The sequence below is a fragment of the Sylvia atricapilla genome, chromosome 5, assembly GCF_009819655.1.
Source record: "Sylvia atricapilla isolate bSylAtr1 chromosome 5, bSylAtr1.pri, whole genome shotgun sequence".
NCBI lineage: Eukaryota > Metazoa > Chordata > Aves > Passeriformes > Sylviidae > Sylvia > Sylvia atricapilla.
The window spans coordinates 23906062-23932906 of NC_089144.1; the positions used below are offsets into that span (position 1 = coordinate 23906062).

General features: G+C 41.6%; 2 protein-coding genes across 2 annotated transcripts in view; one reads left to right on the forward strand and one right to left on the reverse strand.

Annotated features, from left to right (window-relative positions):
- Positions 1-1984, forward strand: part of CTTNBP2 (cortactin binding protein 2) — a 77713-nt gene extending 75729 nt beyond the window's left edge. Inside the window, exon 23 of the mRNA XM_066318979.1 lies at positions 395-1984. Coding sequence (XP_066175076.1) covers positions 395-553 — 159 coding nt within the window. The 3' untranslated portion in view covers positions 554-1984. The remainder of the gene's footprint in view (positions 1-394) is intronic.
- A 4801-nt stretch (positions 1985-6785) lies between these two features.
- Positions 6786-26845, reverse strand: part of CFTR (CF transmembrane conductance regulator) — an 87123-nt gene continuing 67063 nt past the window's right edge. Inside the window, exons 22-27 of the mRNA XM_066318980.1 lie at positions 22797-23039; positions 19826-19981; positions 12482-12571; positions 10180-10352; positions 9752-9857; positions 6786-8314 (exon numbers count right to left, since the gene is read on the reverse strand). Coding sequence (XP_066175077.1) covers positions 8108-8314; positions 9752-9857; positions 10180-10352; positions 12482-12571; positions 19826-19981; positions 22797-23039 — 975 coding nt within the window. The 3' untranslated portion in view covers positions 6786-8107. The remainder of the gene's footprint in view (positions 8315-9751; positions 9858-10179; positions 10353-12481; positions 12572-19825; positions 19982-22796; positions 23040-26845) is intronic.

Consider the following 26845-nt stretch of genomic DNA (forward strand, 5'->3'; position numbering starts at 1 on the left):
TAATTTTAACTTTTCAGATGCACAAGAAGGTGTACTCCTTTCGAATATTTCTCTTAAACACATTTTCAGGCATCCCAAATCAGAGCTTCACATAGTAGTGATGCCTGGGTAATTGGCTGTCAGCTGACCTACCAGTTCCTACTGTACATTTTTCCTAGTGATTTTTTTCTTTAAAAATTCCTCCTAACAACAGAAGGCATTACTATATTGACTTGCAAGTAGACAAGCTTAGCTACCTGGGAGTTTTGTGAAAAGCTTGGTCAAAAGATTTCATACAGAATAAAAAAATATATTTTTCTGGGGAAATGTTGGCCAAAATGAAGGAAACACAACCCAACCATGTTAAACAGTGATACTTATTTATACATAAAACACTTTTTTTCTTTATTTCTAGGATGGAATGCGTCCTCTCAGCAGCAGTCGAACTGTGGAAAGCAGCAACAGTAAATCAAAGACAGAGTTGGGTGTTTCAAGAGTTAAATCGTTTCTTCCTGTTCCTAGAAGCAAAGTCACCCAGCCTTCTCAGAATACTAAAAAAAAGCAGCAGCAGTAATACAAGGCAAATAGAGGCAGATAGTAACACAAAAAGAGAGATTTGGAATTTGCACAAAAAAAGAACAAATAGAAAAATCCAATAAATAAACCTGCCTATCTTACAAATTTTTGTGTTCATATAATCTCTATTGCGAAGAACCAAGTACTTAAATATGTAAATATTTTTTAAAAACAAACTGTTACCCTGTAATGTAAAGTTTGTACAGGACCACAGTTTTATTTCTATGTACATTAGCTGGAAATTATATTGATTTAAAGTTCAAAAATGGGCATTTTGCCTCCTCCATAGATGGTTGGGTTTTTTCTTCTTTTATTATGAAAATTACTTATTTAAATGATAATATTCAGGGGTACCTACCACAGGATTCTGTTTGTGTATATACTGTACATAAATATATTCTATTAAGTTCACATGTTAACCTGCATTCAGATGAGTTGCACAATATATACAACAATGGCTTAAAGCTATTGTTCATGCATTTTAAAGATGTTTTATCTTCACTTAATGAAAAATTAGTGAATGTGGCAATAACTGAAATGTTTGGAATTGCAGATCGATTACTTTCAGCTACAAGCCATATTAAATGCTTTGATTTCATCATCATCATCATCTGCCTGCTGAATTGTGATTTTGTTTTTCTCAAGCTTCTCTTCATCTAAAATGTAATGAATTTCCTTTGTAACTTTCAGCTCATAAAAAAGAAAGGAGATTGAGAAATTAAAATGCAACAAAAGTTATTTTTCTCAGACTCTTACTCTTTGATAGAATTGAAGAAAATGTGATCATTTATTAACTTAGTTTTTCTTGTATACTGTAAAAATTTTATATGCTTCATTAGTGTTTTAAAGGCATCTGAGAAATAACAGTGTTTTACAGAAACAGATTTTACTGAAATGGAATTTGAGCAAAAGCTTAACTACAGTATTATCCAAGATAATGTAGTAGCAATGAGTTACTATGTAATTATCAATTTCTGTTGTGGATTTAAGATGTAATTGCTGTAAAATGATACTTTAGTTGCAGTTAAAATTAACTCTTTGTCATTTTTCTCTCCACCACTGAGGTAGATCATGTTCCCGTGAGGGAGAGTTTCTATGCAGGGCATATTTCCCCAGCCTCTTTCTACAGTAGTTGCAGTTACATCCTTGTGAATTGTAGGAATGTGGAAATGTGTGCTGTCGAGATAGCTCACCTACCTATTAGGCAGGGGAAAGGGCAGATTTTTTCTTGAGATCAGATTTAGATGCCTTCTGCTGGGTTACTGGGAGATGGCTTGGAGAACTTGGACAGTGATATGCCTCTAATATCCAAAAGGGCATTTTTCTCAAATTAAGCCTGAAGGGGTAAAGGATTAACTGTTCCTAACACTTTGCCTTTGTATGTAAAACAGTCATCCCAGACTCATGTCAATAAAATCTTTGTATGGCATATTGTCTTTCTTTCTCTTAGTTTGTGTGTGTGTTGGCTCAATAGATACTGAATATTAGAAGCTTATTTCTGAAATCATTTCCTGCACAATATATTTAGAAAATACCTTGCTTTCAGGCAATTGCTGTTTCACTAAGATTTCAGTTTGCTCTGTGATAGGAATGTGTAACCAAACACAGTAATTTCTCTAGAGATTGATTTCTAATTTTACTTTTTTATTCTTTTTTGGTGCTGAAAAATGGCTGCTGTTTTTGCTGGTGGTTCTTAGCAGAATGAGTCAGCTGTGAAGCACTGCAGGTCGGAGCAGTGAGCCTCAGCAAGTAGCATCCCTGATGTGCTGAAGCAGTGAGCAGCGGTGTGGTAGCTTGTGTGAGAAGCTCAGGTATGGATTTCATCACCAAGGAGGAACACAAGTGGAAGACACTGTAAGGATCACATAAATTTCTGCATCAGAATTTGTAATAACAATTTTATTATTTTTAAGAGTGATAAGGAAAGAAAAATCCTGACATGCTTCTAAGCTAGGTTTGTTCTGCATTTTAAAATACACCTTGGAAATGTCAGACCTTGTTTAGATCAAGAGTTAACAGCGTGCTTCTGTGTGGGAAGATACTCAGCAATGTCCTAAAGCATGTTTTGAGGTATATTTTAAAACTGCATATTGTCTGTGAAAGTGAAAACTAATCAGTACTGTAGTGTGCATGAAAATCTGCAGAGGACAGAGTAACTTTGATCATGGTGTGAAACTTAGGTCTCTTGTTAAATTTAGCATTGGCTTTCAATGCCCTCATTATCCTTCCTTTTCAGCCTGCTGTTCCAAACTCTCCATCTGCATCTTTTACCTGTTTGACTTCTGTCTGCTGTAGTTCTGTTTGTTTGTCAGTTCAACAGTCTGTAATCTCCATGCAGCTTTAATCTCACAGTATCTTGCATATCTTCTAATTGGTTGTTCTCTTCTGCCCTCAGTGCTGATCTCTCTTGTTAGGCCACAGCAGTTCCTGCCCTCAAAAAGTGAACAACACATAATCATATCACAGTTTCCTTGTAGACAGGATGACTTCTGTGCTGGCTTATCACTCGGTTTGTGATAGGTTGTGCTGAAGCAAGGCCAGGTTCTGTTCGTGAGCTCAGGGTTTCACTGTGTCTTCAGGTTCATCCTGTGATGCTACAAACACCACTCCTCATGAGTGACTTGTCATACCAGCTACTCTCGCTTCAGGTTTGTAATGGACAAAATCCTTTCTCTTCTTTGTTTCCTGAGTCTCAAGCAGAGAGGATTGGAGTGAGCTGTGTTGGGCCGCACCCATCCGTGCTGCATCTGCTCTCAGCTATTACCCCATAACTTTGAAAGAGGTGAGTGCAAAGAGATAGACCCTGTCTCTGTGGAACGCTGTAGGGAAGTTGCTACTGTTGAATCCATCTCACAGGCTACTTGGGGCAGTGAGAGACTTTTAATTTAGCCCTCATCTGTCTACACTGCATTCTTTATATACATCTCAATGCCTTCAGCTGGAGAAACATGAAAGATTCTTCTCATCCATCAACTTTGGCAAGTACCAAACATTCCAGCTCTCCAAGCCAGTCCTGAAAATAAAAGCTTTCAGCATCTCTCCTATGGTTCGTATTTCTTGACAAGAATATGGAATGTGCTCCTAAAGTGAATGTCTGAATCTATCACACAATATTTGCCTTTGTTTTTGGTTTGCTGAGCATGAACTCCAAAATTAAAAGCATGAAGAAACCTACTCCATCGTTCAACAAAGGCAGCAACATGCATCAGCAACAGCAAAACCAGCAGGTCTGAGGCACATTTCCTGTGATACAGCTCAAGTGGTTTACAAAATACATCAAAAGCCCTCCAGCTTTCCAGTAGAACTGGAAAAGCAAAACAGCCTCTGGTGGTGAAAAATGCTTGGAGAAGGGATGAAGGTTCACTTTCTTGGTCATAACTCTAGTTAAAGTATGTTTATGATGGTCAAATCATAGTTAAGAGACTTGAGAATTACTACATGGGCTGTTCTTCAAGAAACTTGAAGTGACTTTAAGGGAGTGCAAGGTACGGTGAAAGTGGGCTGTAGCATCACACAGAAACCTGTGGCTGCATTTTATGAGGGTTGTATTTAGAGGCTGAAGTGAGCTCTGGGGAATGAACTTAGTATAAATATTGTTTATCCTAGGAACAGGAAATTGGTTTTGGGGAGCATGAGGGTTTGTAAAGGAAATGAACTACTATTGCAGGGCTTAATTTGCAAGATGTTTTTGGGCAGCAAATAATAGTCCATTAATGAACAGTTGTACATCAGTTCTAAAGCACTGTGGGTTTTTTTCCACATGTTAAATTATAACCAACTAATTATAGACCTAAAACGCCAAATCTGTAATAGAAAAGTGAGGGAAAAATAATCACCAGAACACCTTTTAGGTAAATAAAATTATGTAGTTCTGAAATTAATTCCAGCAATTAACATCAGTTTAGAATTAATATAGGGAAATGCTTTGCAAGGCCTTAAATTACTAAGAAATAACTTCAGGCTGTTGCTTAAACAGGGTAGATAGAATTCAAGAAGTGTAGATGCCATCAGGTGTTTAGCAGCTCTGATGGAACAGCCTGAGAGATTTGAGGCTTGTGGAGCTGGAGGAGGTGGGCTTTTAAAAGACTTTGGAAATGGATATTTAATGAATAAAGCACAGCTGGTAAGACACCAGTTAAGCAACTATGAAAGCAAAGTTGTTTTCTGGAGTAGCAGGCTTGTTTGACTCCAGTGAGATACTGAGCAGTTCCCGCTAATGACAATTATCAAGCTACTTTGTGTAGTTATTTTGTATATAAGATTAATGAAAATGGTTAAGTGTGCATAGTACAAGTTTGTTTAGGCTAGATTTGCTTAGCCTTTGCTCTCCCAAGAGCTTCTTTGTGCTGTACTAGCAGTGTGGTCACCCTTCACTGTACCTAAGGACAGCTACAGAATCTCTTTTCAACTTTGATTTTTCTGTTTCTTCTCAGCAGGCTGCAAAATTAAATCTCCACATATAGTATTAAAGTCAGCATGCTCTTCTCTTTGGCTGTATGTTGGGCACACATTTCTGTATAGGTGGTTTTAATGACAAAGTGCTCTGGTAGAAGTCTTTTTATATCTGTTTTGTTTTATCAAATGCATGCAAAGCAAAACATGTGAGAAGAAAAATTCCCTTAAGTAATGCTCAGCCTGTGTTTATGAAGGTCATTGTTTGTTCTTCCACTGTTTATGACCTAATTTACTTCTTTTTTATTTTCTCCCTTTCCTCTTGTGCTCCGTTTTCCATCACGAACAGCATGTGCAACTTCCCAGATTAGTTCCAGGCAAACATCCCTGGGAGCTGTCACCCCCTGACAGCAAGTACAAGAACACTTGCTTTAGAAGGTAACATGCTCTTCTCAACCTTGGTTAGGAAGGAGAGGCTGTGTCATCCTTCTCATGGAGGCTGGTACTAACTTACCTCTTGTTCTAGCCTGAACTCCAAAGGAGCTGCAACAGTGGTTTTGGGACTGAAAGAAATAGCACACTCTTCTCTCAGTTGCTCTGAGAGGGCAGCGTCTTGTCTGGGCTCTTTGGGACCAGCAGTGTGATAGTGGTAGCTGGGCACTGATGGCAGAAGCTGTTTCGGTGAGTGCTGTGGCTCAGGGTGGGGGCAATAGTCAACTGATTTACTTTTTCTTTCAAAGTCCTTCTAAGTGTTTGTATCAGCAGCTTCCATTACCTCCCATCTACTACGTGTTCCTGCTGTATTTATCTTTTTCTGTCCTGAAATGTGTCTTTGCTGAATCCAGCTTACCTACCACCTTCTGACTCTGACAATGACACAGAACATGAACGGTCAATTGCGCAAGCTCTGAAACGTGCGCTGGTTCTAACGACACTGGTTCTTTTCTGCTGATCTTTCTGATCATCTTGTTTATTTAGATAATAAACTCCCCCACTTGGTGTGTCTGCTGTAACTCTGAGTAACATCCTGAGAAAGAGCAACCCTTGGCACGCCTCCTTGGATTTGGCCACACTGCAGCAGCTCTGGCGTCCCAGGCATACTCTATAGACTTGTACAAATGGAGAGCTGACTATGTGAGAAAAGGGGCAAACTCTGTGAGGTGAACGGTTTGAGGGGATAAGAGGAGTGGAGATGGGATTCAAAAGTGATGCTACTTCAATACACAGCTGTTTTTCCATTGTTATCAATCAAGCAGAGCTTAGTGGCAAAGAAACAGTGACATGGCAAAATTGAGACCCAATGGCAGTCAGAATGCTCTGTGAGCAAGAGGCATTACTTCGTGGAGAAAATCAGGCAGCACAAGGAGGTGTCCCCCACAGAAAGAAAGGAAAAAAACCCAAATAAGTGCTAGAAGACCGACAAGCATAGAAGTACAGTATGAAGGACAGGGCAGGAAAAAAACCGCCAACAACTATTTGCAGAGAAGACGTGTAATGAAGGGTAATAAAGTATGCAATGGGGGACAGAGCTAGAGGGAAAGCAGCGTGATGCAGGGTGAGCAGCTCCGGAGTGAGCCCCGGTGCCTGCGGGCTGAGCCCGGCCCAGCGGCCCCCGGAGCAGCACCAGGACAGCGGCGCAGCGCAGGGCGCCCGGCAGGGTTCGGTCCGAGCCTTGCCCGTGCGGCTCTCGGCTCGGCGCTGAGACGGAGCCGGGGCTGACCGCGCCGCGGCGGGCGAGGCCCGCAGCACCCCCTAGTGCCGGGCACAGCCACCCCGCTGCCATTTCGGCACCGCCTGGGCAAAGAACCGAAAGCGGGCGCTAAAAATGACGCCCGTGGTTTTGATAGGCAGCAATGACTGAAGTGGAAGTAGCAGAATCGGTCCGCAGTGCCTGCCCCACTGGAGGGAGTGTGGGGGCGGCGGGGATTGTAATGTGTCACACAGGCAGTTTCCCTTTTTAAAATTTATTTAAAGAAAAAAAAAATAATCTAAAACACTTGTATATCACTAGAATACTTTAGTGCACAAAGACAGGATTGGACAGTACCTGGCCAAACTCTGGGGCTGCCCTCGTTTTCAACAGCTCTAGCATAATGAGACATCAAAGTTTAGTAGCAAAATATCCCTGCAACAATCCAAATACAAAACTTTTTGTACAAATATATTTTTCTTTATAGTACGTAATCACTCTTAAAATACATAATTTCCTTAATAAAAGTTTGCAACAATATTAAAATAAATAAAATATCCTAGAGAACATTCAGTTCCATAATAAAACTGCAAACCGGAAGAGTATAAAAATTAATTTCATAATTAAAGTCTACTTCTGAGAGGTTTCTTCTTCTTTTTCTTTTTTTTTTTTTTTAGGCCAAAGTAAAAACCATATAAAGATGCCAGACCTATGCAGACTATTACAGGTCCTCTGCCAAGAGTCCTACCTTTTGCTAGATACTGATGTCAGCCTGCATTCATCCAATTGTGAGTTGTGTGCAGGGTCAGGCTAACAGTCTCCTAGGTTTTAAGAGAAAATATCAATTCTCCCTTAACCGTGGAGACATGACAGATGTTGATTGGCTTCCAAGACAATATCCTCTCTTCCTTCATTTTCACCTATGCACGTGGCATTTGGCCTTTCCTGCTTAAGCTGAAATTACAGTTGCTGCATGGAAAACAAAGAGGAGGAAGTTTTCTGTGTGCCTTGCTGATATTGTCCCTTAATTCATTTGCAGGAAGTGAATCCACAGAAGTTTTTTACACACTGATTTTTCTATTTTCCACCCAGGTCTGATTATTTTCTCACATTCTTCCTGCTGTCTAGTCCTCACCTCAGCAAGAACATTTCTAAAACTTTTCTGAAACAATTATGTCAGGCTAGGCAGGTTACTTCAGCTTGCCATTTCATTTGTATCCAATCAGAGCAGCTTTCCAAAGGAAATCTGGTTCCACCACTGTAAGTGGCAAAACCTCAAAGTATGTACTAACTTGCACATGATTAACCACGGAAGGGAAGCAATTCCTACATGCTCATGTGGTTGCTGCAGTAAACACCTCCTGGAAGGCTGAATTTGTGCATGGCTGAGGCACGTTCAGAAGTGCCGGTCCTGTCATCATGGGGCACTGCTGACAATTTACTCCACAAAGAGGATCTCTACACAGCATCTCACAGTCTTGTCTCCTGCACTTCCTCCTCCGTCTCCTCCTGCAAGGCAGTGATTTGGGGTCGGGGCTTGCGTTTGCTGGAGTTTCTGTGGTGTGCTGGGAGCAGCTTAAGGCGCTCAGCATGACTGATGGCCTGCCTGAAGGAGCTCTTCTCACTCAGCAGCTTCTGAATGGATTCGTACTGCCTCAGTTTATTGTCCTCGATTACCTGGAGAAACATCACTCTGTTAGATGAGCAGTGGTGGTGCTGACTGAAATCAGCTAATGCAACTAATGGAACAGGGAAGACACGTGAAGACATGGCAAACATATTCTAACAGAAAAAGCCCAATTTACAATTTCTAATTTCTGACTTGGAGTTTCTAATTACAACCACAAAAACATACATTAAAATTTGAACATATGCGAAAGGTGCCTATTCCCCAAATTACAAAGTGCCCTGAACTGGCTGTTTTCTCCTTGTGACTTTAACACAGGACTCTGGGTCCCTGTGTTAAAGTCTCCCAGTACCTTGGCATTTCCCTGGCACTGCCAGACTGCCCAGGTAAAAAAGTGTTAATTTTTCTATCTAAGCAGAGGGAGAAGGCTGCCAGCAAGGTGCCAGGCTTCCTTTGCTCTCTTCTCACCAAACAAGGAAGCTGCTCACCTCCGTTTGGAGGAGACAGAAAGTTTGCCCTGTAAGGTTGTGCCAGTCTCCCCCGTTAGGGAGGAGCCAAGGAAAAAGCAGGCTCTTCCACTGGCAGTGCAGTGTTAGCACATCTCTGGTAAGCTCTTACAGGAGAGAACTTCTATCATCTCTGTTGCTATAACACAGTCTGGAGGGTGGGAAGCCTTTTCAGAGCAGAGGCTGCTTGCCTGCTAGGGCTCTGCTGCCATAGCAGCTGGGGATAAGGCAAGTCCAGCACACACAGAGGAGCAGTGCATCCAAAGGGATGCACAACCTGCCTACTGACTAGCCTGCTTTAACTCCAGGCAGTGTTCCTCCTGCTGTGCTAATGCAGCCAACCAAATAGATGTAAAAAACCATGCTTCACTCTGCTAAGAAAATTTAGATGTCCTCTCATAGAAGAGTGAAAAAAATACAGAGAGAGGAACCTAATTTTTAAGAACAATTTACATACCTTGCCTTTTCTTTACTAATCGTTTTTATGTAACAAATACTCCAGGATTCCAGTAATATGTCCTCTTGATTACACATGAAAGGAATATTTACATGGCTTGTTGAAAGAAATCAGCAATTCTGATCAGCACATACTGGGAAACCTCTCTTCCCCAGGCAGCCTCCTATTGCTCTAGTGCAGCTGATTCTGCATTTGCAATTGTAAAACTCTGTGAGATGCTGAGATTTTTCTGAATCTCCTGAACCATTCAAAATTATAAGGCACCTTTCTGAACTGGAACTTCAGAAAGAAGTTCCTTCTTTCTCCTCCAGAATACAACCCGGCTCATCTGAACAGAGGTGTCTGTGACAGATCAGGTGAAAGAGTAAACAGGAGCCTGCTGCAGTTCTGCCAGTGGATAGGCTGCTCAACTGCCCTGAATGACCCTCATCAATCCAGAAAAAATCATCATTTCTACTTGGTGTGTTTTGCATGTTCATCAAATATAGTAAGACAACAGTACGTGGGCCTATGAGAATGCTCACCAAAAATCTCTGGCACTCCAGCATCGCCTCCAGCCTGTGCTCGGAGAGTATCACTGTGCAGTTGGCAAATGCGTGCTTCAGGGTCTTCCTGATCACTTGGGAAGTTCTGAAAGGCAAACAAACACTGCCATTCAGGCTGCAATGTGCACTGACCTGTGTAACAGCCCGGCTGTGGGCTGTAGAGCTTCCGTGCAGGGACACGGCTCTGAGGTGCCTCAGCTGCATCTCTGCTGTCAAAGTACCTATCAGCCATAGAGTAAAGGTTGTAACCACGATTCCCTGATCCCCTGCACAGAATTACCTGTATGCATTACTGAAATCAGGTTTAGTAATAGGCCAGACAAGTTACAAAAGATCTCTTTACATGGTGCTGCCTCACGGGTTTTCTAATTCCGTATTAGAAAACAGAACAAAAGAACAAAACATACACAGGGTCCAGGTGAGCACTTGGTTCATCGAGCAGCAGGATTTTAGCTTTGCTGAGAACTGACCGGGCGAGGCACATCAGCTGTTTGTGGCCATGGCTGAGGACACAGCCTCCATCCACAAGAACAAAATCAAGCTTGCCTGGAAATTGCTCTATTACAGACTTCAGACCGACCTGCCGGAGAAAGAAAGGACACAAAAAACGGGCATGATACAATTACTGCTGACTGTGGCAATCATTTACATCCTTGTAAATGCTATGGTTACTAGGAGTTTTAAAAGAAATTACAAAAATTTATAATGCTACATTACAGCAACAGAGAAAATAACCCCAGTCACCATGGTTGTTGTCTCTACAGCTCTGACAGTGTTTCCAAGTGCTCATTTTACTGCCCCGAAGGTCTTGTGCACTTTGGTTATACTAATGGCACGAGGGGCTTCTCTCTGGCACTGCTGACAAAGCCTTTAGAGGGGTGCCCATGCCAAGTGAAGCTGATGCCTTTGGACCAGAAACCAGAGTCCAGCCCAGGAGATATTTTCTGACTGTTTCTCCCAGAGCTCCTCTTTACTCTCCTTGGGAGATTAACACCTCAAAGTGAAGCTTTCCATCTTCCACAGCTCCAAACCAACTGTGGTCCTTGGCCTTATCAGTGGAGTTCAGGGAGACATTTTCACAAAATACGAAAACTAGGAAATATATGTGAGTTGCATGGCTCTGTAAAACACTATATAAATGTAATGAAACTCCAGGAATTTTTGAAGGCCCCCGCCCTCGGATTTTTTAAATATTACTGATCTGCAACTAATTTGCATTTCAGGGAAAACAAGAATCTGGAATTCCTACAAGGTGTTTTCACTTTGCACGGAAACCATATTAAACTGTGATGTATGGGTATATGTGCTGAGTTTCTGAAGAGCTTGTGCTTTAATTTGTAAGCAAATTAAGGCCAGTGATCTGTTCCTCATTCTCTTTTGAACATACATTGTGTCCTTAATGAAATTTTGTATTCGATGGATGGGAAAAGTGCTTTCTTCTTAAAGCTGCACAAGGTCTCTTCATGTGCCCATAGGGTTCAGACAGGTGACTGCAGGAGTAAGACTTCAGCTCACAAGCTGACACAAGTCTGATAGATTTGGGTGCTGAAATATGAGGACAATAAAACACGAGACATCAGACAAGGCTTTGTTCTCTGCAGTTGATTGCAAGGAGTGTAAAAAGCTGATGCGGACCTCAGGAGGATCCTCTAAATCCTCAGCAGTCAACATGGGTCTGGAATAAGCTGACAGTTCATTTCTGTACCGTGCTCCCGAAGTTATGCTGACTCACTCCTACTGCCAAGCCAGACTTCAAGAGCATGAACTTGGTAAACAATCTAATCACTCCTAGTAAAAAGCATTACAGCTCTTTCTTTTTTCTATTTGCTTTGCGTTCTTTCCTGTGCAATGAAAACCTCAGTATCACATGCAGATTTGCCAAACTCCTTAATGATAAACATTTCAAAATAAATTTTTTTCCAAGCCATTGTGAAAGAAGTTTAGCTCTTTAAAATCCCAAGCTCAATTCAAACACACACTGGAAACAATCCTCCAAAGCAGTAGAGCTTATCTTCATCAAGAAAGGGGATATTGATCCACACTGGATTAAGTCCCACACCTGTAAGCATTTTCTGATACATGAGACTTGCAATGAACAGGGAAAAAGGCACCAATTTCTGGTTAGGTTTGTATTAATTAGGTCATCTGTACCTTGGAAAAAGGTATCTGCTTTCTAGGCTGTGGCCCTTTCCCTCTCATAATGCTCACTTGACCTTTCCTGGGCATTACAGACACCTCTGCAACCCATGAGGCACTGTCAGAGCCAAGAGGTGGCACCTGACATCTGCAATGTGTGTGACCAGGGCAGCATGGAACAGAACCTGGCCCCTCAGCTTCGGAACTGGGGAAAAAGACCCCAACATTGTTGAAACCCGAACAAAATATCAGAAGGCAACCTTCAGGTTGGAAATTCTAACATTCCATGACTTATCTTCCATGCCAGAGGAAGCTGCATGACACGAGTAGAGCAAAAGCCTGAATGCCTTGTCAGAGAGAGATCCTCTCAAATGGCTTCACATTGGCCTGGGTATTGAAATAACTATTTATACAAAACATAATATATATGGTTTGTAGCACAGCATGACCTTCCCCCTGCACTTTTCCCCTAAGATTCTACATAAATGCAAAATATTACAATCATTTGATCTGTACTGCACCCTGCTGTAACCACATCACCAGAGGGAGACAAATAACACTGAACAGCATTACCTCCTCTGCAACTTTCCATATTTCTTCATCGTTCCACTGCCCATAAGGATCCAAATTCATCCGAAAAGTTCCAGAAAATATGAACACTTTCTGCAAAATAAAAGACATACAGACACAGGTAGACAGATAACCTGAAACACTGTATAAAACATTGGAAATGGTGAAGCATGCAGACAAAAGAATAACCTTCTGCAATTACCAGATAGAGCTAACTGCAGGTTACTACATTTTTTAAAAATTACTTTTCAAGAAAAAAGTGATTTTGAAAACATGTATTCAGATTTTGGCAATTATCCTAAGAAAATCTTAGTCAAACTTGTCTGAAAACCAGCAAACCCCAGATTTCACCAGTTTTCAGAATAGCATATTTTCTGTATTGTCATTTTGAAATAAACATTTTAAAACTATTTGTGATTCTGGATTACATGAAACATATTCAAACAAATAAAAAAATTGTCAAACTAAAGTGTGCATTTCCACAGTTTTGTTTAGAGAGAAAAAAAAAAACTTGCTTATTTGTCAAAATTCAGGGACACTGTCCTACATTGTTTTTCATCAACGAATTTCTTTCTCTAATAAATTGCAAGTGAGTACACATCTCAGCATCATTCTGTCCCCTGGCATTTCAGCATGTCCCAGCCCCGTCTCTAAAGCTGTTCTTTCCCTCTCTCACTGTCACATGACTGAACTGTGACAGAGAACGACTGCAGCAGCAACAACCTGCTCTGTAAGAGTTTTCCCTGCTGGACACTGTGGGCTGGGCTCACTCCCTGCTCTGTCTATCTGTTACACACACGTCTGGTAGCTCAAGAAGCAGTGACTCAGACAAAATTAAATATTTGTTTAACCTCTTTTTACATGGGGTGGATTCTGCTGGAAATTAGATTCTTCAAGGGACACTGAGGCTGTACAACATTTCTTAACAGACCATTTTTTTTCTATGCTGTGCGGTACATCTGCTGGTTGTAGCAGGGAGAACTTGCTCTCAAAGAATTTAAGTTCTTTGTTGAGAAATATTACCATTTTCTTGCTCGCTCATGTACGTCCGCAACAAATACCAAGAGGGAAACTTTGATACAATTATTGCCTTCTGTCTTTCTAAACTAAGTATTTATTTAGAGAAAAAGTGTTGAAATGCCAGTGATTCATAGCCATGCAAGTTTCTGGAATCCTGGTAGTCAAACACTACAAAAGCAGTGAAGGACTAGGTGTACCAGCAGAAAATAACTGAGAGAGTAACTCCCCCAGAGTCTGGCCTATCTGCCACAATTTCTATCTGACCCAACCTGGGAACTTGGCATTCTTTCATCAGATTTCAAAGTGATTTATATGCACATTTACATTATTCATTTAATTATGATTAATTAAAGGTGCAAACATTGCAGAGGAAAATAAATTACATTAATTAATTTGCTAGATTAAGATGTGCATGCCATTTGAAACTTATTTGGTGTAAAAGAGAAGGAAATAACTAATCCAAGAAAACAGAGGAGAGAAGCAGCTGCACTGTGGTGCTGTGCACTCCGAGGGGTGGATTTAAGTGCAACGATACCTTCAACACATGGCAAACAGAGGGCTGACAGAGCTGCAGAACCACACTCAGCTAAAGATTAATCACTGAAGTACTTTTTGTAGAGACAACAGGGAAAAAGTAGACTCTTTCCCTTATAATTGTTATTGTTAATAGCAGTGTACTTCAGTGAAGTACAGCACAGTCCTTTTCCCATGCCCTGCACTGGTTAGGTGGCGTGAGTGGGGTGACATATTTGCAGCAGGATTAGGTTCTTCCAAGTAGTAGGTGTGGTGGAAACAACAATGCTGTGGAAACAGTGTCAGATGTGGGTTTGTTCATACTGTGAGCCCCATACATTTAACTAAGAGAATACGTGTTTTCATTTCTCACTGGCAAAGAATAGTTAACTGAACAAACCTGTTTTAAAGAAGATAGGGCTGAATAACATTCCTGCTGAAGTGCACCCCACAGAGCAATACAGGGGACAACTTTCTTCTGAAGCTGCTGCTGTTTCTAATAACTGTGCTTTCAAGAAGCAGGGCACTAAAAGCAAGCTATTCCCAAAAGCAGGGTTGGTTTTTCATCCCCAAAAAGTAAATATGTCATTGTCCTGAATTCTGGTACTTCTTTCCCCATTTCAACACCTCCTTCCTCCCAGCTCATTAGAAGCCATGTAGGGTTCACTTAAGTAAATACCATATGAGTCACCTGGGCAATTTAGAGTCTGCTTGAAGATAAGCAGAAACAAATCTCTCCACCTTCTTAAAAACTAGAAGTCTAAAGTGCAACAAAAACACCCAAAAATGAATATGAAGGAATGAACACATTGTTCATTAACATGGAAGAAGCAGAAATAAGGAGAGCATTGGAAGGGTGAATGGATGGCTGGGTAGACTGGCAGCAAATTTGGAATCATTTCCTTCTCAGTCACTTGTTCACATTCCCACAGGATGAGAGTGGGTGTGATTATACAACAGCAACATTATACAAATAGTTTCTAAGACCTGACATCCACCCAAAAGCAAAACATTTGGAAACATAAATATGGTTGTGTTTATATTCTGACCACCCCAAATATTGCAAATCAACCCTTCTGAAGGGCGTTAATCCCCATTAGGGGCTACAGCCTCTGTGTATTGGTGTGCGTGGCAATAAGCTTCCTTAGCAATTTAAGTGTTACATGAAGAATCAAGACCCCAGAGTACCTAAGGAAATGCTTACAGAAGAGTTAAGGATCAGCTGACAAGAGGCTGCTAAGGAGTGAGAGTATCCTGGCTGCCAGTAGCTGCTGCTGCAACCTGTGTGCAAGTCCTCAGCAAGACCCATAGACCCTTCTTCCCTAATGCCCCAGGACTGGAGAACAAATGTAACATCAGCTGGAACCAGGCAGCAGGTCCAGGCACAGAGAACAACAGCACGGCCTCCATGTAGCCTCCTCTGCTTTGTCCATGTTGTAGCAGCAATATCAATATGAAAAAAAATCAAGTTACTATGTGAATGCTTTAGCACTAGGTTCAAAGTTAGAGGATTTGTTTTCATAAGTATCCTTTAGAGACTTTACATTGACATAAGAATAAAAGCACAGAAATAATAAAAACCAGAAAGGTTTCTGGGGCCAGTTCTGTAACATTCTCCCTTGAAGACATCTGCCTCCCATAGAGCTTATTGGTAAATATAAGTGCTGTGCTCCTGGCAACACCGAACCCATGAGGTAGAAAACAATCTATATAGTGCCCGAAATGAGCATGAGCATGGGGGCTTGTTAATTAACGCCCCCAGGCGCTCTGTGCAGGGCTCTGATGCAGCGGACACTCCCCGCCAGGGTGGTGCTGACTCATCCCAATGCCCCGCAGGAGCTCAGGCTCTGCAGAAGCTCTGGGGCAGCACCTCGGGAAGGCGCCCTGCCCGGCAGCTGCAGGAGTGTGCTGGCACACCACAACGCAGCCGTGACCTCCAAAAGTCAGCCGGCCTGAAGGGGATGAGAAGTAGTGCTGGTGACAGACAGACAGAGACAGACATACAATGAACAGAATGTGACAGCTGCTGAAAAACTGGAAATACAAAGATAAAAGTTGCAAAATTTCACTTCTTCAGTAAAATAAAGAAGCAAAACAATTTTTGTAGATTTTTTTGTGGGTTTTTTTTTTTTTTTTTTTGGGCGGGGGGGGGGTTGGTTGTTGTTATTTTGTTTTGTTTTGCCTTTGTTTTTTGGGGTTTTTGGGTTTTGTCACTGGCTGTCCTGCAAACTGTAGAAACTGTAGAAAACATGTTCTCCATGTTGAGCTTGATTTTAACTCTATATGGAGTATTTACATGTGGCAAACAGTGTGAGATCCACTAGGATGCACAGAATAACACTCAAGAAAACATCAGAAGTCATCCCCTTTCCTTGGAGCTAGCAGCACCTCACAGGTCTCAGATTTCTCATCGCTTGTTTTAATTGGAAATCAACTGCAGGTCTCCTGTTCTCCATTCAAAGACAAATTTCTGAAGGTGTGTTCTCAATCTGACTCCATTAAACACTCCAGGATGCAATCTGCATGAGGACTCATGCAAGAAAAAGCCTTAGTGTGTTGAAACCAAATGCAGCTGGAAATCCTCGCTCTGAAAATGTGGTGGGCAAATACCTGCAGAAGAATCATCAAAGGCCTGGCCAGGAAGAAGGGATAATAGGTGCAAAGGTGAAGCCTGGTGTCAGTGGAGCAATTGTTCTGTGGGAGAAGGACAAACAGCCCATAGGAGCAGTGTGGCACAGCCGCACTGAGAAGCTGCAGCAGGGAATTTCCTTGTGAGTGCTTCACATATAGGTTTTATATGACTTAACCCTTCACACCACTATAAGGCACTGATAGCCAGATTTGAGATACTGAAAGAAACAAGGTGTTTACACCTTTGCTTCTGCTCAGTGTGACCACTGACCCCCCTGCAGGTCATTCCAGCACAGCCTGCATGGAGCAGCATCTCAGTGGTCAGCACCGTGTGCTATGTGGTTGTGCATTAGTGAGGTTCCCACAGAGGAAAAGCACTTCTTTTCTACTAACTTAGGGTTAAGGAAGAGAAGGAGGGTGTTGGAAAGTTTTCAGAAGGAAGCATGACTCAGGTAGAGCTCCATTCTCCCTTTGTTGGCAAAGCCTCTCCTGGAGACAGTGAATATCCAGGTGTTGATGTAGGAGAGCCTCCCAGGAAAGGAAAGGCAACATTTTTTTCCATTCTGAAGCTGTAGGTGAATGGCAAAGAACAAAAGGCTCCTTTTCTTCTCTTGGGGAAGGCAGGGTGGCATATGCAATTTCTCTTTCCTGCTGGGAAAGTGTTGCTGAAAATTTGTTTTGTTTTCAATGTGGGAACTTTTGAGGCATAATGTGCAGTTCTTTGCCAAGGTTTTGGGACAAGTGCTGCGAGCTGAAGGATGCAAATGGGCTGGCAACTCTCATGACCTTCCAGAGAATGGAAGGCTGAGATTATTTGGCATTAATCCATGTATCAGGGACTTTCAACTGTGAACTAAATACGTAATTTAAACAATGAACTAACAACGCAGCTCACTAGCAGAAGGACAAGTTACACTGCTCATGTAATAAATGTCTCTTGCATTTTGCTGATGGCTGCACAATGTTTTCTATACCATTAGTGACTCTGTAGTGAATGGTCAGCTATGAGAATTATTCCTCATATTTTCACTGGGACAATGAGACTACTTATTACCAAGCATTCAGATTTCTTCTCAGTCCACGCATTCCCAAAGACAGCTGGAGATGGAAGATGAAAATTCTGGTGGGCAATCACATCCCAAAGGGCAAAAGGCAGAGAGCAAAAGGACCATTACGGGACAGATGAGGAAGTCCCTTATAAAACAGAAATTTATACTTGGCTGTATAGGAAAATTTTCCAGTGCAGACATACCTTACTGATAAAAGCATCCTTCATCCTACACAGCCTTGCTTCAGAAGACAGTTGTGTAACACACATGTCCTCCAAACTAAATAAATGCAGCTGCAAAGGCAATTCACTGCACAGCTGCCTTGATCTGAATGGGGTACATTTTTTCATACTCACAAGCAACTATCACTCTGCAGAACTGAACCAGCTGTAATTAAGAAATAGAAGTTTAAAGAAATAGATATGAAAATGTTGAAGAGAGGACAGAAGAGGTGACAAGAGGTCAGTTATCAAATGGCAGCTTGCCAAGCAAGCCTCAGCTCTGCAGGCAGTGTGTGACTGGCAAAGCTCAGGTAAGAAATGGATCCAACCCATGGACTTAACACCGCTTGGTTAGACTTGGTTTGTTGAGGGTGTAACGTGGCAGGGAAGAAAGGGTCTGTTCTGAAAAGGTCAAAGTGCTAAAAATTGACACATCTAGGAAATTTCATAGCATGAAATGCACAGAGAAAAGAGAGTTGTACTTGCTTTGCATGCCTACTCTAAATGAATGGCTCTTGGGCTACTATGGAATAACATATTTAAAAGGGAAGAAATCACAGCTCAAAACTGATCATCATGTAGAAAAATTGCATTCTGAGTCCTTCTGGTGTTTGCAAAATCAAGACAATTTTTTTTTCCAACATGAGCATTTCAGTGTCTTTTAACATTGACCTAAGCTGTAAAACTTAGAGAATTATGTTAAACTGTGTCTATCCCAGAGTCTCTCCAACTATTTTAAAGTGCCTCATGTAGTCACAGCAACAACAGTTTTATACACATACACTCAGATTCCTAAAACAGTAACCACCTTTCTCAGATGGGAGACTTTAGGGAGCAACCCAAACCTTCATAGAGACAAGATGGAAAACAGCTTTACTGTGGGGAAAGGATGGGGGGAATAGCACAATTAGGGTTTCACAACTAACAGTTAAAAGGGGTTGCTTGGCCTCCTTGGTTGGCCCACTCCCATGTGGGTGTGTCCAGGAGGAGGTCATCCAAGGTGACCGAGGATCAAACCATCTTTTTCAGTCTCTGGGGCTAGTAGCCGCCCTCAAGGATGGATAAAGGCAGGACAGACTGTAAGGCTCCACACAGTGCAGCAGGCTGATCTGCAATCAGTCAGTCTCCCGCTGCCCCTGATACCACGAGCGACTCATTGGTAAGATTGCCACCAAGTGTTACTTGAATCAGTCTGCCACAGTCACAAGATTCCAAAGGAATGAATACTGTTATGGAGGAGATTGTGTATGTTTTGAAACTGAAGAACTATCTGATGTATAACTGCCAAAGGAGAGATGGTCAATATGTGTTCCATCACTCACGTATCAGTGCCGTTGGTAAGGATAGACAACAAAAGCACAAAAGAGTTAAAATTCTGCAGTTCATTCCATCAGTTTTCATTCCTAGCCTTACAGTGAGCAATCACCTTGTAGTGTTACTGTATGCAGACAATAATATTCATTTTTCAGGCAGATAATCCACACCTGTAATTGATATAAGGCACTGTCCAGTGGCAGGAACACAGACAAGAGACTCAGGAGCCCTAGCTTTGCATGCTTGCTAACAGTCTGCCAGGGAAAACACACAATGTGCTGTCCACATGTTAACCATAATACATGATGTAGAGCTTCAGAAAACAGTAGCTGAGAACACTGATTGTATTTTTTTCTTCAGGTGGCCTTATGTTACCCTGAATCAAAATGCAAACTGTCTCAGAGAGGCAGGGATAAGCAGGCTAGAAACGCTTCTGTTTGAGCGTGCTGTACCTTCCTATTTCTAGAAGAGTTCTTGTGGGAGTGGCAGAGAAACCCTAAAAATGCAAAGTTTGCTGTGAATCATTGCATCCTTCCACCCATCCCTGCCGGGGACACCAATGGAAATAAAGGCACAAAAATATTCAATAATCTCATTACCTGAGGTATCACTCCAAATGCTTTTCTCCATTGCTGCACACTGACTGTGTTCCAGGAGACTCCATCAATCTGGATATCCCCTTCTGTATTCAGCAGTCTTAAAAATGCAAAAAGTAAAGTGCTTTTTCCTGAACCTGTTCTTCCTAAAAGGCCTACCTGCAATGCAAATCATACAAGCAAACATTCAATACTCTTCACATATTAATCACAGACTAAAGCAAAATCCTTAACAGTGAAGTCCAGATGGATCTCAATGGGATAGCAAATGCCATTTATGTGGGAATGATAAAAGCCTATAGCAAAGGCTGAGTCAAAGACAGGGCAGACTCTATTTTGTTAGAATTAACTAGATGAAAAATCTGATAGCCTACCTTTAGCTGAAGCACAGAAATTTGCTTGTCTATTATCTTGCACTAATCAGCCCAGCTCTTTGTGCCTCTTCCCTTCACTTTACTATGAAGCCCTCATCAGCAAAATCACATCCAGAAACCAAAAACTAAGTAGGGAGTGCATTTGGATCATTCTAGTAAGCGAGTCCATTTTCATATGATTGAAAATAAAGGGCCTAACTCTGCTTAGTGGGGTAGCTTGAGGCAGAGGCAGTGGTTAAAGCAGACTTCATGCCATTGGACACCTCTAAGAACCTGTGTAAATCCTTAACCTGCCCAGTTGGTGCTGATTTTCCTTATTCTCTAAGGTGCGAAGAAACAAATAATATAGGTTTGGGGGTTTTTTTAAGTTGTGTTGCTCTTGTAGGGGAACTAACCTATTGGAAGAACAAGCAAATACCTGCAGTAACCAACAAACTCCAAGATGCTGCCTTTTCCAACATCTGGGTTTACACAGCTAACAATGTCCTGTCTGAGTGTTGGGGTGCTTTTGTAGCATGACTGTACTGAAGAACTGGATGAAGGCTTGTAGTGGATGGGGCTACATCTGGCTGGTGTTGGTCAGGGCTCAGTCCTAGGGACAGTTCTCTTCCACATCTTCATCAATGATCTGGATGCAGGAGTCAAATGCACCATTAGCAAGGTTGCTGATGATATCAAACTGAGAAATGCTGTTGACTCTCTTGAGGACAAAAGACGCTGCAGAGAAATCTAATAGTTTGGAACACTGGGCACTGTTTAACTGCAATTTAACACATCCAAATCTCAAATTCTGCACCTGGGATGGAGCAATGCCAGGCACAAGTCTAAACTGGGAGAGGAGTGGTGGAGAGCAGCCCTGCAGAGAGGGATCTGGCTGGCAGCAGGATCAATGTGAGCCAGCTGTGTGTGCCTGGGCAGCCAAGAGGGCAAACCCCATCCTGGGGTGATCAAAGACAGCATCAGCACCAGCTGGGCAAACAGGGTGATTATCCCACTCTATTTAGCTTTGGAGCAGCCTCACCAGGAGAGCTGTGTGCAGTTCTGGGCTCCAGAGCTTAAGGAGGATGTGATGGTGAGTGAATGCACACAGAGGAGGGCAACAAAGCTGGTGAAAGGGCTGAAAGGAATATCCTGTGAGGAGTGGACAGAAGCTTGGGCTTGTCGAGTTTGAAGAAGAAGCTTAGGGGCAACTGATCTCCTATCCCGGGGATCCAGTGAGAAAACATGTGGAAATGGTTCAAAGCTGCAGCAGGGAAGGTTCAGACTGGACATTAGAAAGTATTTCATTACTAAGATGGTGGTCAAATACTGGAACAGGCTTCCTGGAGAGGTGATTTGAAAGGCCCCAAGCTTCTAAGTCTTTAAGAGGCCCTTGATAATGTGCTTTAACTTCTGGACAGCCATTAAGTGGTAAGGCAGTGGGACTAGATGATTATTCCATTCCATTCCTCAGCAGAGAAGTCCTCTATTTCCTTCTTTGTGTACTACCTATGCAGTAGAGACAAATTCTCTGCACTTTAAGGAGCACCTGAGCCCAAGATTCATCACTGAACTTCAATCACACGCCTTGAGAAAATGATTTTTTTTTTTTTTTTTACTGCTCTACCTCCTCTCTGTACAGTACAAAAGTGTCTTTTCTTTCCCCTACACCACTGCTACAAGGGGTTTTCTAGGAAGCAAACCCACCAGTCTGCAGCAGCACCTGCATCTCCATGTTCCAGAAATCACAGGCATCTCTCTTTCAAAGGCAGAGTGTTTTCAGGATGGTGCTACAGGAAGTCAGAACTCTGGGTTCAAATTTTTGGTGCCCTCAAACTTAGTAGATGAAACATTCAGTTAATGTAAACCAAGACAAATCTACCAAATCTAGCAGAGACTGGTGCTATCCAAATCAGGAGTGGATATGTGCCTCATGTCAAGGCCAGGGAGCTGTCACCAAACCTGTCTTCTCATTTACGTGGGACAGTTAAAATCTCTTCTTCCTCCATACGGCTTCAGCTCAGGAAATCACAAGCCTTTCTTCCCATTCCAGCATGGATGGGCCTTTACCAGGAACTTGAAGCAAAGTGTTAAACTTCTACCTAAATGCTGTCCTGAAACTAAAGCCCTGTCTTAAACTCGACCCCAAACACGCATGAAGATTACCCAGAGGTTTGTCAATCCCGTAAAGAGCGGAGCTGTTTCGGGTGTGTAATGTAACAATTCCTGGTGGTGTGGAGCCCCCGTGGGATGGCTGAGACGGCACCTCCACCCTCCAGAGCCAGTGGTGCGTTACCCTTGGCACGGCCACCGGCATTCTTCTGTGCCCTGCCCCAACGGGTCAGGCTGTCCCCAGCACCTGCACTCACCAGCAGGCTTCCCTCTCCACGGCAGCAGAATTTCAGGCATAGGAATGCAGCTTGGAAAGCTGTTGCATATGTATTTTATCCTAAGTCATTTCTGTTCTTCAGTTAGTTTAGAAGGTATTTTGTTTTGCAACGATTTCATTGAGAAAATCTTACTGGACTCAAAATCCTCTTTAGCCATTGAATAGGTTTACAACAATTCTATACTTAAGCTTAGTAGAAGTCAGAAAAAACCACAACAAAACAGTGTCTTACCCTCTGCCCTGAGCTTATTGAAAAGGAAATGTTTTCTAGTACAGCGGCTCCTCCTTCACCATATTTGGCTGTAAGGTCTTTCACAGTCATTTGGCCCCCAGATGGCCAGTTCTTCTCTTCCTTCACATGCTTGTTTGCAATTACAAGGGCATCTGAAAACTGATTATTCTTCTGTGGCGTAATGCTTTTTGTCTCTTCTGTTGGCATGTCAATGAATTTAAATATTCGTCCCACAGACCGCATCTACAAATCAAAACAAACAGCATTCTAATTGTAATTCATACTAAACTATCAAAATAAATGAAATAAAATTGTTCCTAATTCCTAGCCGGAACAGTGAGTCTTTTTCCTGTGTAAGCTACTTTCATGAGTAACCAAAAACATTATTGTATTCCATACCTTTCTGTACCCAAAATATCTTTATGTCTCTTTAAGACCTAGTGTGGCTGGAACTGGAATTACGGGGCAGTTGGGAGGTGCCAGTCCCTTGAAAATGTCAGGATACCCAAGCCATACCCCTTTTGCTCCTGGCAGCATTTCTGAAGGCAGAGGCTCCACTTCTAGTGGACTTCCACTCTAGTTTTTGGACTTCCAAACGTAGCAACTCGGAAAAACTGCATTTTGCAATTAGAAACTGTTTTGTAAATGAACTCTGCAAACTCCATTGGCAGAAACTTGAGTGGGTCCTGGGGGCCTGGGTCACCCCGTGCTGGCACCAAGAGAGTGGCTTTGCCCCCAGCACACGCCCAGCTCGGAGCACACCAGCTCCAGTAGTCTGGTGGGCAGCGGGAGCAGGCGGTGGTGCTGCTGGCCCCACACGCACTGGGATTTCTCATCTGCCACTAGAATGGCTCTCACCTTCCCAGGAGGGGTTTTTTGTCCATCATCAAAGGGGATTTTATCTCCTGGACTGCATGGTTGCCTGGGGAGGTGCCATTTTCCCTTTTTCTCCCTACACGCTGCCAGCAGCAGGGCTGCTACCTTGGGAGGAGACGGTACCTTGCCATTTTGGGTGTCTCTTTGTTCCTGTGTATATCCTGAGATTTAGAAATTTTATATCTACTGATTAATTACTGGTTTTTTTTTCTGCCTGTTACTGTTTTACTTGTTAGTACACTGTTGTTTTTTCACTTAAATCTACTTATTCATTCCTTATTTGTGGAAAGAGACTGGTTGAAACTAAGCAGAGATTACTCATTTTGAAGTGACCACCTTTTAAAATTGTCTTAAACCAAGACACCTATATTGTGATATAATCTTCAAAGGTAGGCTGCTTCTAACCTAGAGCTCTAGATTCCATTGCACAAGTACTACTGACATTAGTCCAACATGTGATTCCTCTTGCTTCCTTTTTGCATGGACAGAGTACCTCTTTCTGCCTTAAAAAATGTATTTTGAAAAGTGATTACTTGTATCTAGGAAAACAAAGTATAATCATAAAAACAACAAGGGTCACTTAAACTCTTTTCTTCAGGAAGGTATGGGGTTGTCCAAAACCTGAAGTTCTTTGAATAATGACTGATCTTCAAAGATCATTAGACTGCATGGGATTTAAAAAATGAAAAGCAATAGCATTAAGACAAAAAAAGAACAATCATTAAACAGTTACACTTGAGTATTTATGAGAAATTAGTAGGAGGTTTCATAGTAATGAATTTTGTACCAGTAATTATATATATGAAGTGAAATAATTAAGTCTTGTTCATGAACTTCAGACAGAAGTTGCTAGTAGCAGTATTGGTGGATTTTCAAAGGAACATGGGGCTAGAAATGATCTTCTTGATCTTATTTTTATTAAATGGGTCAAGGGTCAATAAATAATTAATCCCTTTCACTACAACTTCACTGCTCAGGTGGCAGAAAACATATTTTTTTTTACTTTATGGACAACTTGGCTGTTATAACTTTATTAAGGACTAAAGAAAATCCAAATTTAAGCCTCTTTCTTAATATATGTTCTCCTTTTCCAAACTTTCCAGTTCAAATCAAGCTTTCCTATCTGACCGGAATGTACAGAGCATTTTGGATGTTTTACCAGGACATTATACAAATGCATTGTTACTTCCCTATCTATATTAGTAATATCCACATTAAGATATCCTGGGATCATACAGTCTTTCCGTCACATCTCATAGTCAGCCTTTGACTAAGGGGTGGTCTGCCAAGCTTTCCTCCATTGTAGCCATTTCTAACCAAGATCCTCACTTACAACTGAGGTTATTCTTAGCAGTCCCTAAATCTCAGCCTTTGCACTTTTGTTATTTAAATCTATTTAATATCTGCCATTTGAAGTCACCTAATCCACTTAAACTCCTTTATGCCAACTGCCTTTCAGCTTTTTTAACTGCCTTTCAGCTTTGTTCCATTCGCAGATTTCTTCAACACCCATTTTTATTTTGTTGAGAGCATTTTAAAAAGATTAAAATAAGCTCAGTCAGCAATCTAATCTTTTTGAGTAGCCTCCCTACAGGTTAATACCTACAGCTTAATGCCATTTCCTTTCTGACCAACTCATTAACTAGTTTACAATTCCTGTAATAGTCCTGATATCCTTCATTTATATAATTCCTGAAACAGAGCCACAGTCAATGCTTTTCTAAAGGCAAATGAGATCAATTACATTACTTTTATCTAGAAAATCAAATCATCAGATACAGCTACGAGGGTAGTGTGATGTAACCCTAATGTCAGCAAACCTATGTGACTTCAATCTATAAGCATCACATTTTGAATTATTTCTTAAAAATAGTTTCTAAAGACTGCTGCTATCACACTAGCAAACTGATGGTGGTAACAATGATTCTCATTTCTCCTTCTCAACAAAAATTTGACAGTTGTCCTTTTATCACATGCCACCACCACTGCCAGCTTGTTTTATTTCTTTGAAGTGGCCATTATAAGATTCCAGCTTCTCAGCCAGTTCTTCCTGAACACCTGGATGTGAGGTCTGCTCTACCTGGTATGGATGGCATTGTTCCAGTCTGGTTTCACATGTTTAAGTGAAATGTCCAGCTGCAGAACCGAATTACCCCTAGCTGAAAATTCTGATTTTAGATGGACTGACTCACAGGTGTGTGTCCCCCCACAAAATGTACAATTTAGGAAGATCAGGATCCTCGCTGGTTTACATATAATTCCCACCTCAGATATTATAAATCCCACTTCTACCTTCTGCTCCACTTTTAAGTCCACATATTAAACACTGCCTTTTTAGTGAAAATTAAGATCTAGTATTTATCCAGCTTTTGAGCCATTTGCAAGCCTAGCTCTGATTTTGTTAAGTTTCTCTTCTCTATCCACTTTTTGACCTCCAACATGGAGCTTGTTTAGGTTAACATTAAAATCCATTCTATAGAAGCTGTAATTCCTAACATACTGTCAGAGAACGTTGTTCATTCTGACAGTCCTAGAGTCTTCAAAATGTCCTATTTTTCTCCTGTTCAGGAAACAAGTTTCAGCTCCTCACTTGAAGAAGGTGTGACTTCCCTTTACATTCAGATACCTTAGTGCCCCAGTCCAACTAATTAATTCATCAGATTCCTTGTTTTCAAAAACTTGTTCTCGTAAAAAACGTTTGTTCTCTAATCTGTATTCTCAGAAATATATTTCTGTTTAGTGGTATAGTGGAAAACCCTTTGTATGTCTTTGTTTAATTGCTTTTATGTTCTTTCTGAAAAGTGCTTCTACTTGACGTATTAGGTACAATTCCTTTTTGCTGTTCAATGCCAATTGAAATACTGTTAGATATATTTTCTATGTAGAAGCAAATGCAAGGGAAAACTGGGATCATAGCTTGTATCTCAGCATCTTAAAGCACAGTTGTGACAGAAGTTCTAAAAAGCATGTTAACACACAAGCCTGTCAATTCTTATTTCCATCTAAACCACTGTGCAAGATGGAAAAGCATGGTCATCATCATGTTCATGTATACATGTCAGCTCTTTTTGGTGATACAAACAGGAAGACCGCAGATCAGGCTGACAATTTTCTCACTATGTGACTGTCAATAGTAAATCCCAAGATGACCACCACGCAGTTATTTTAATTGG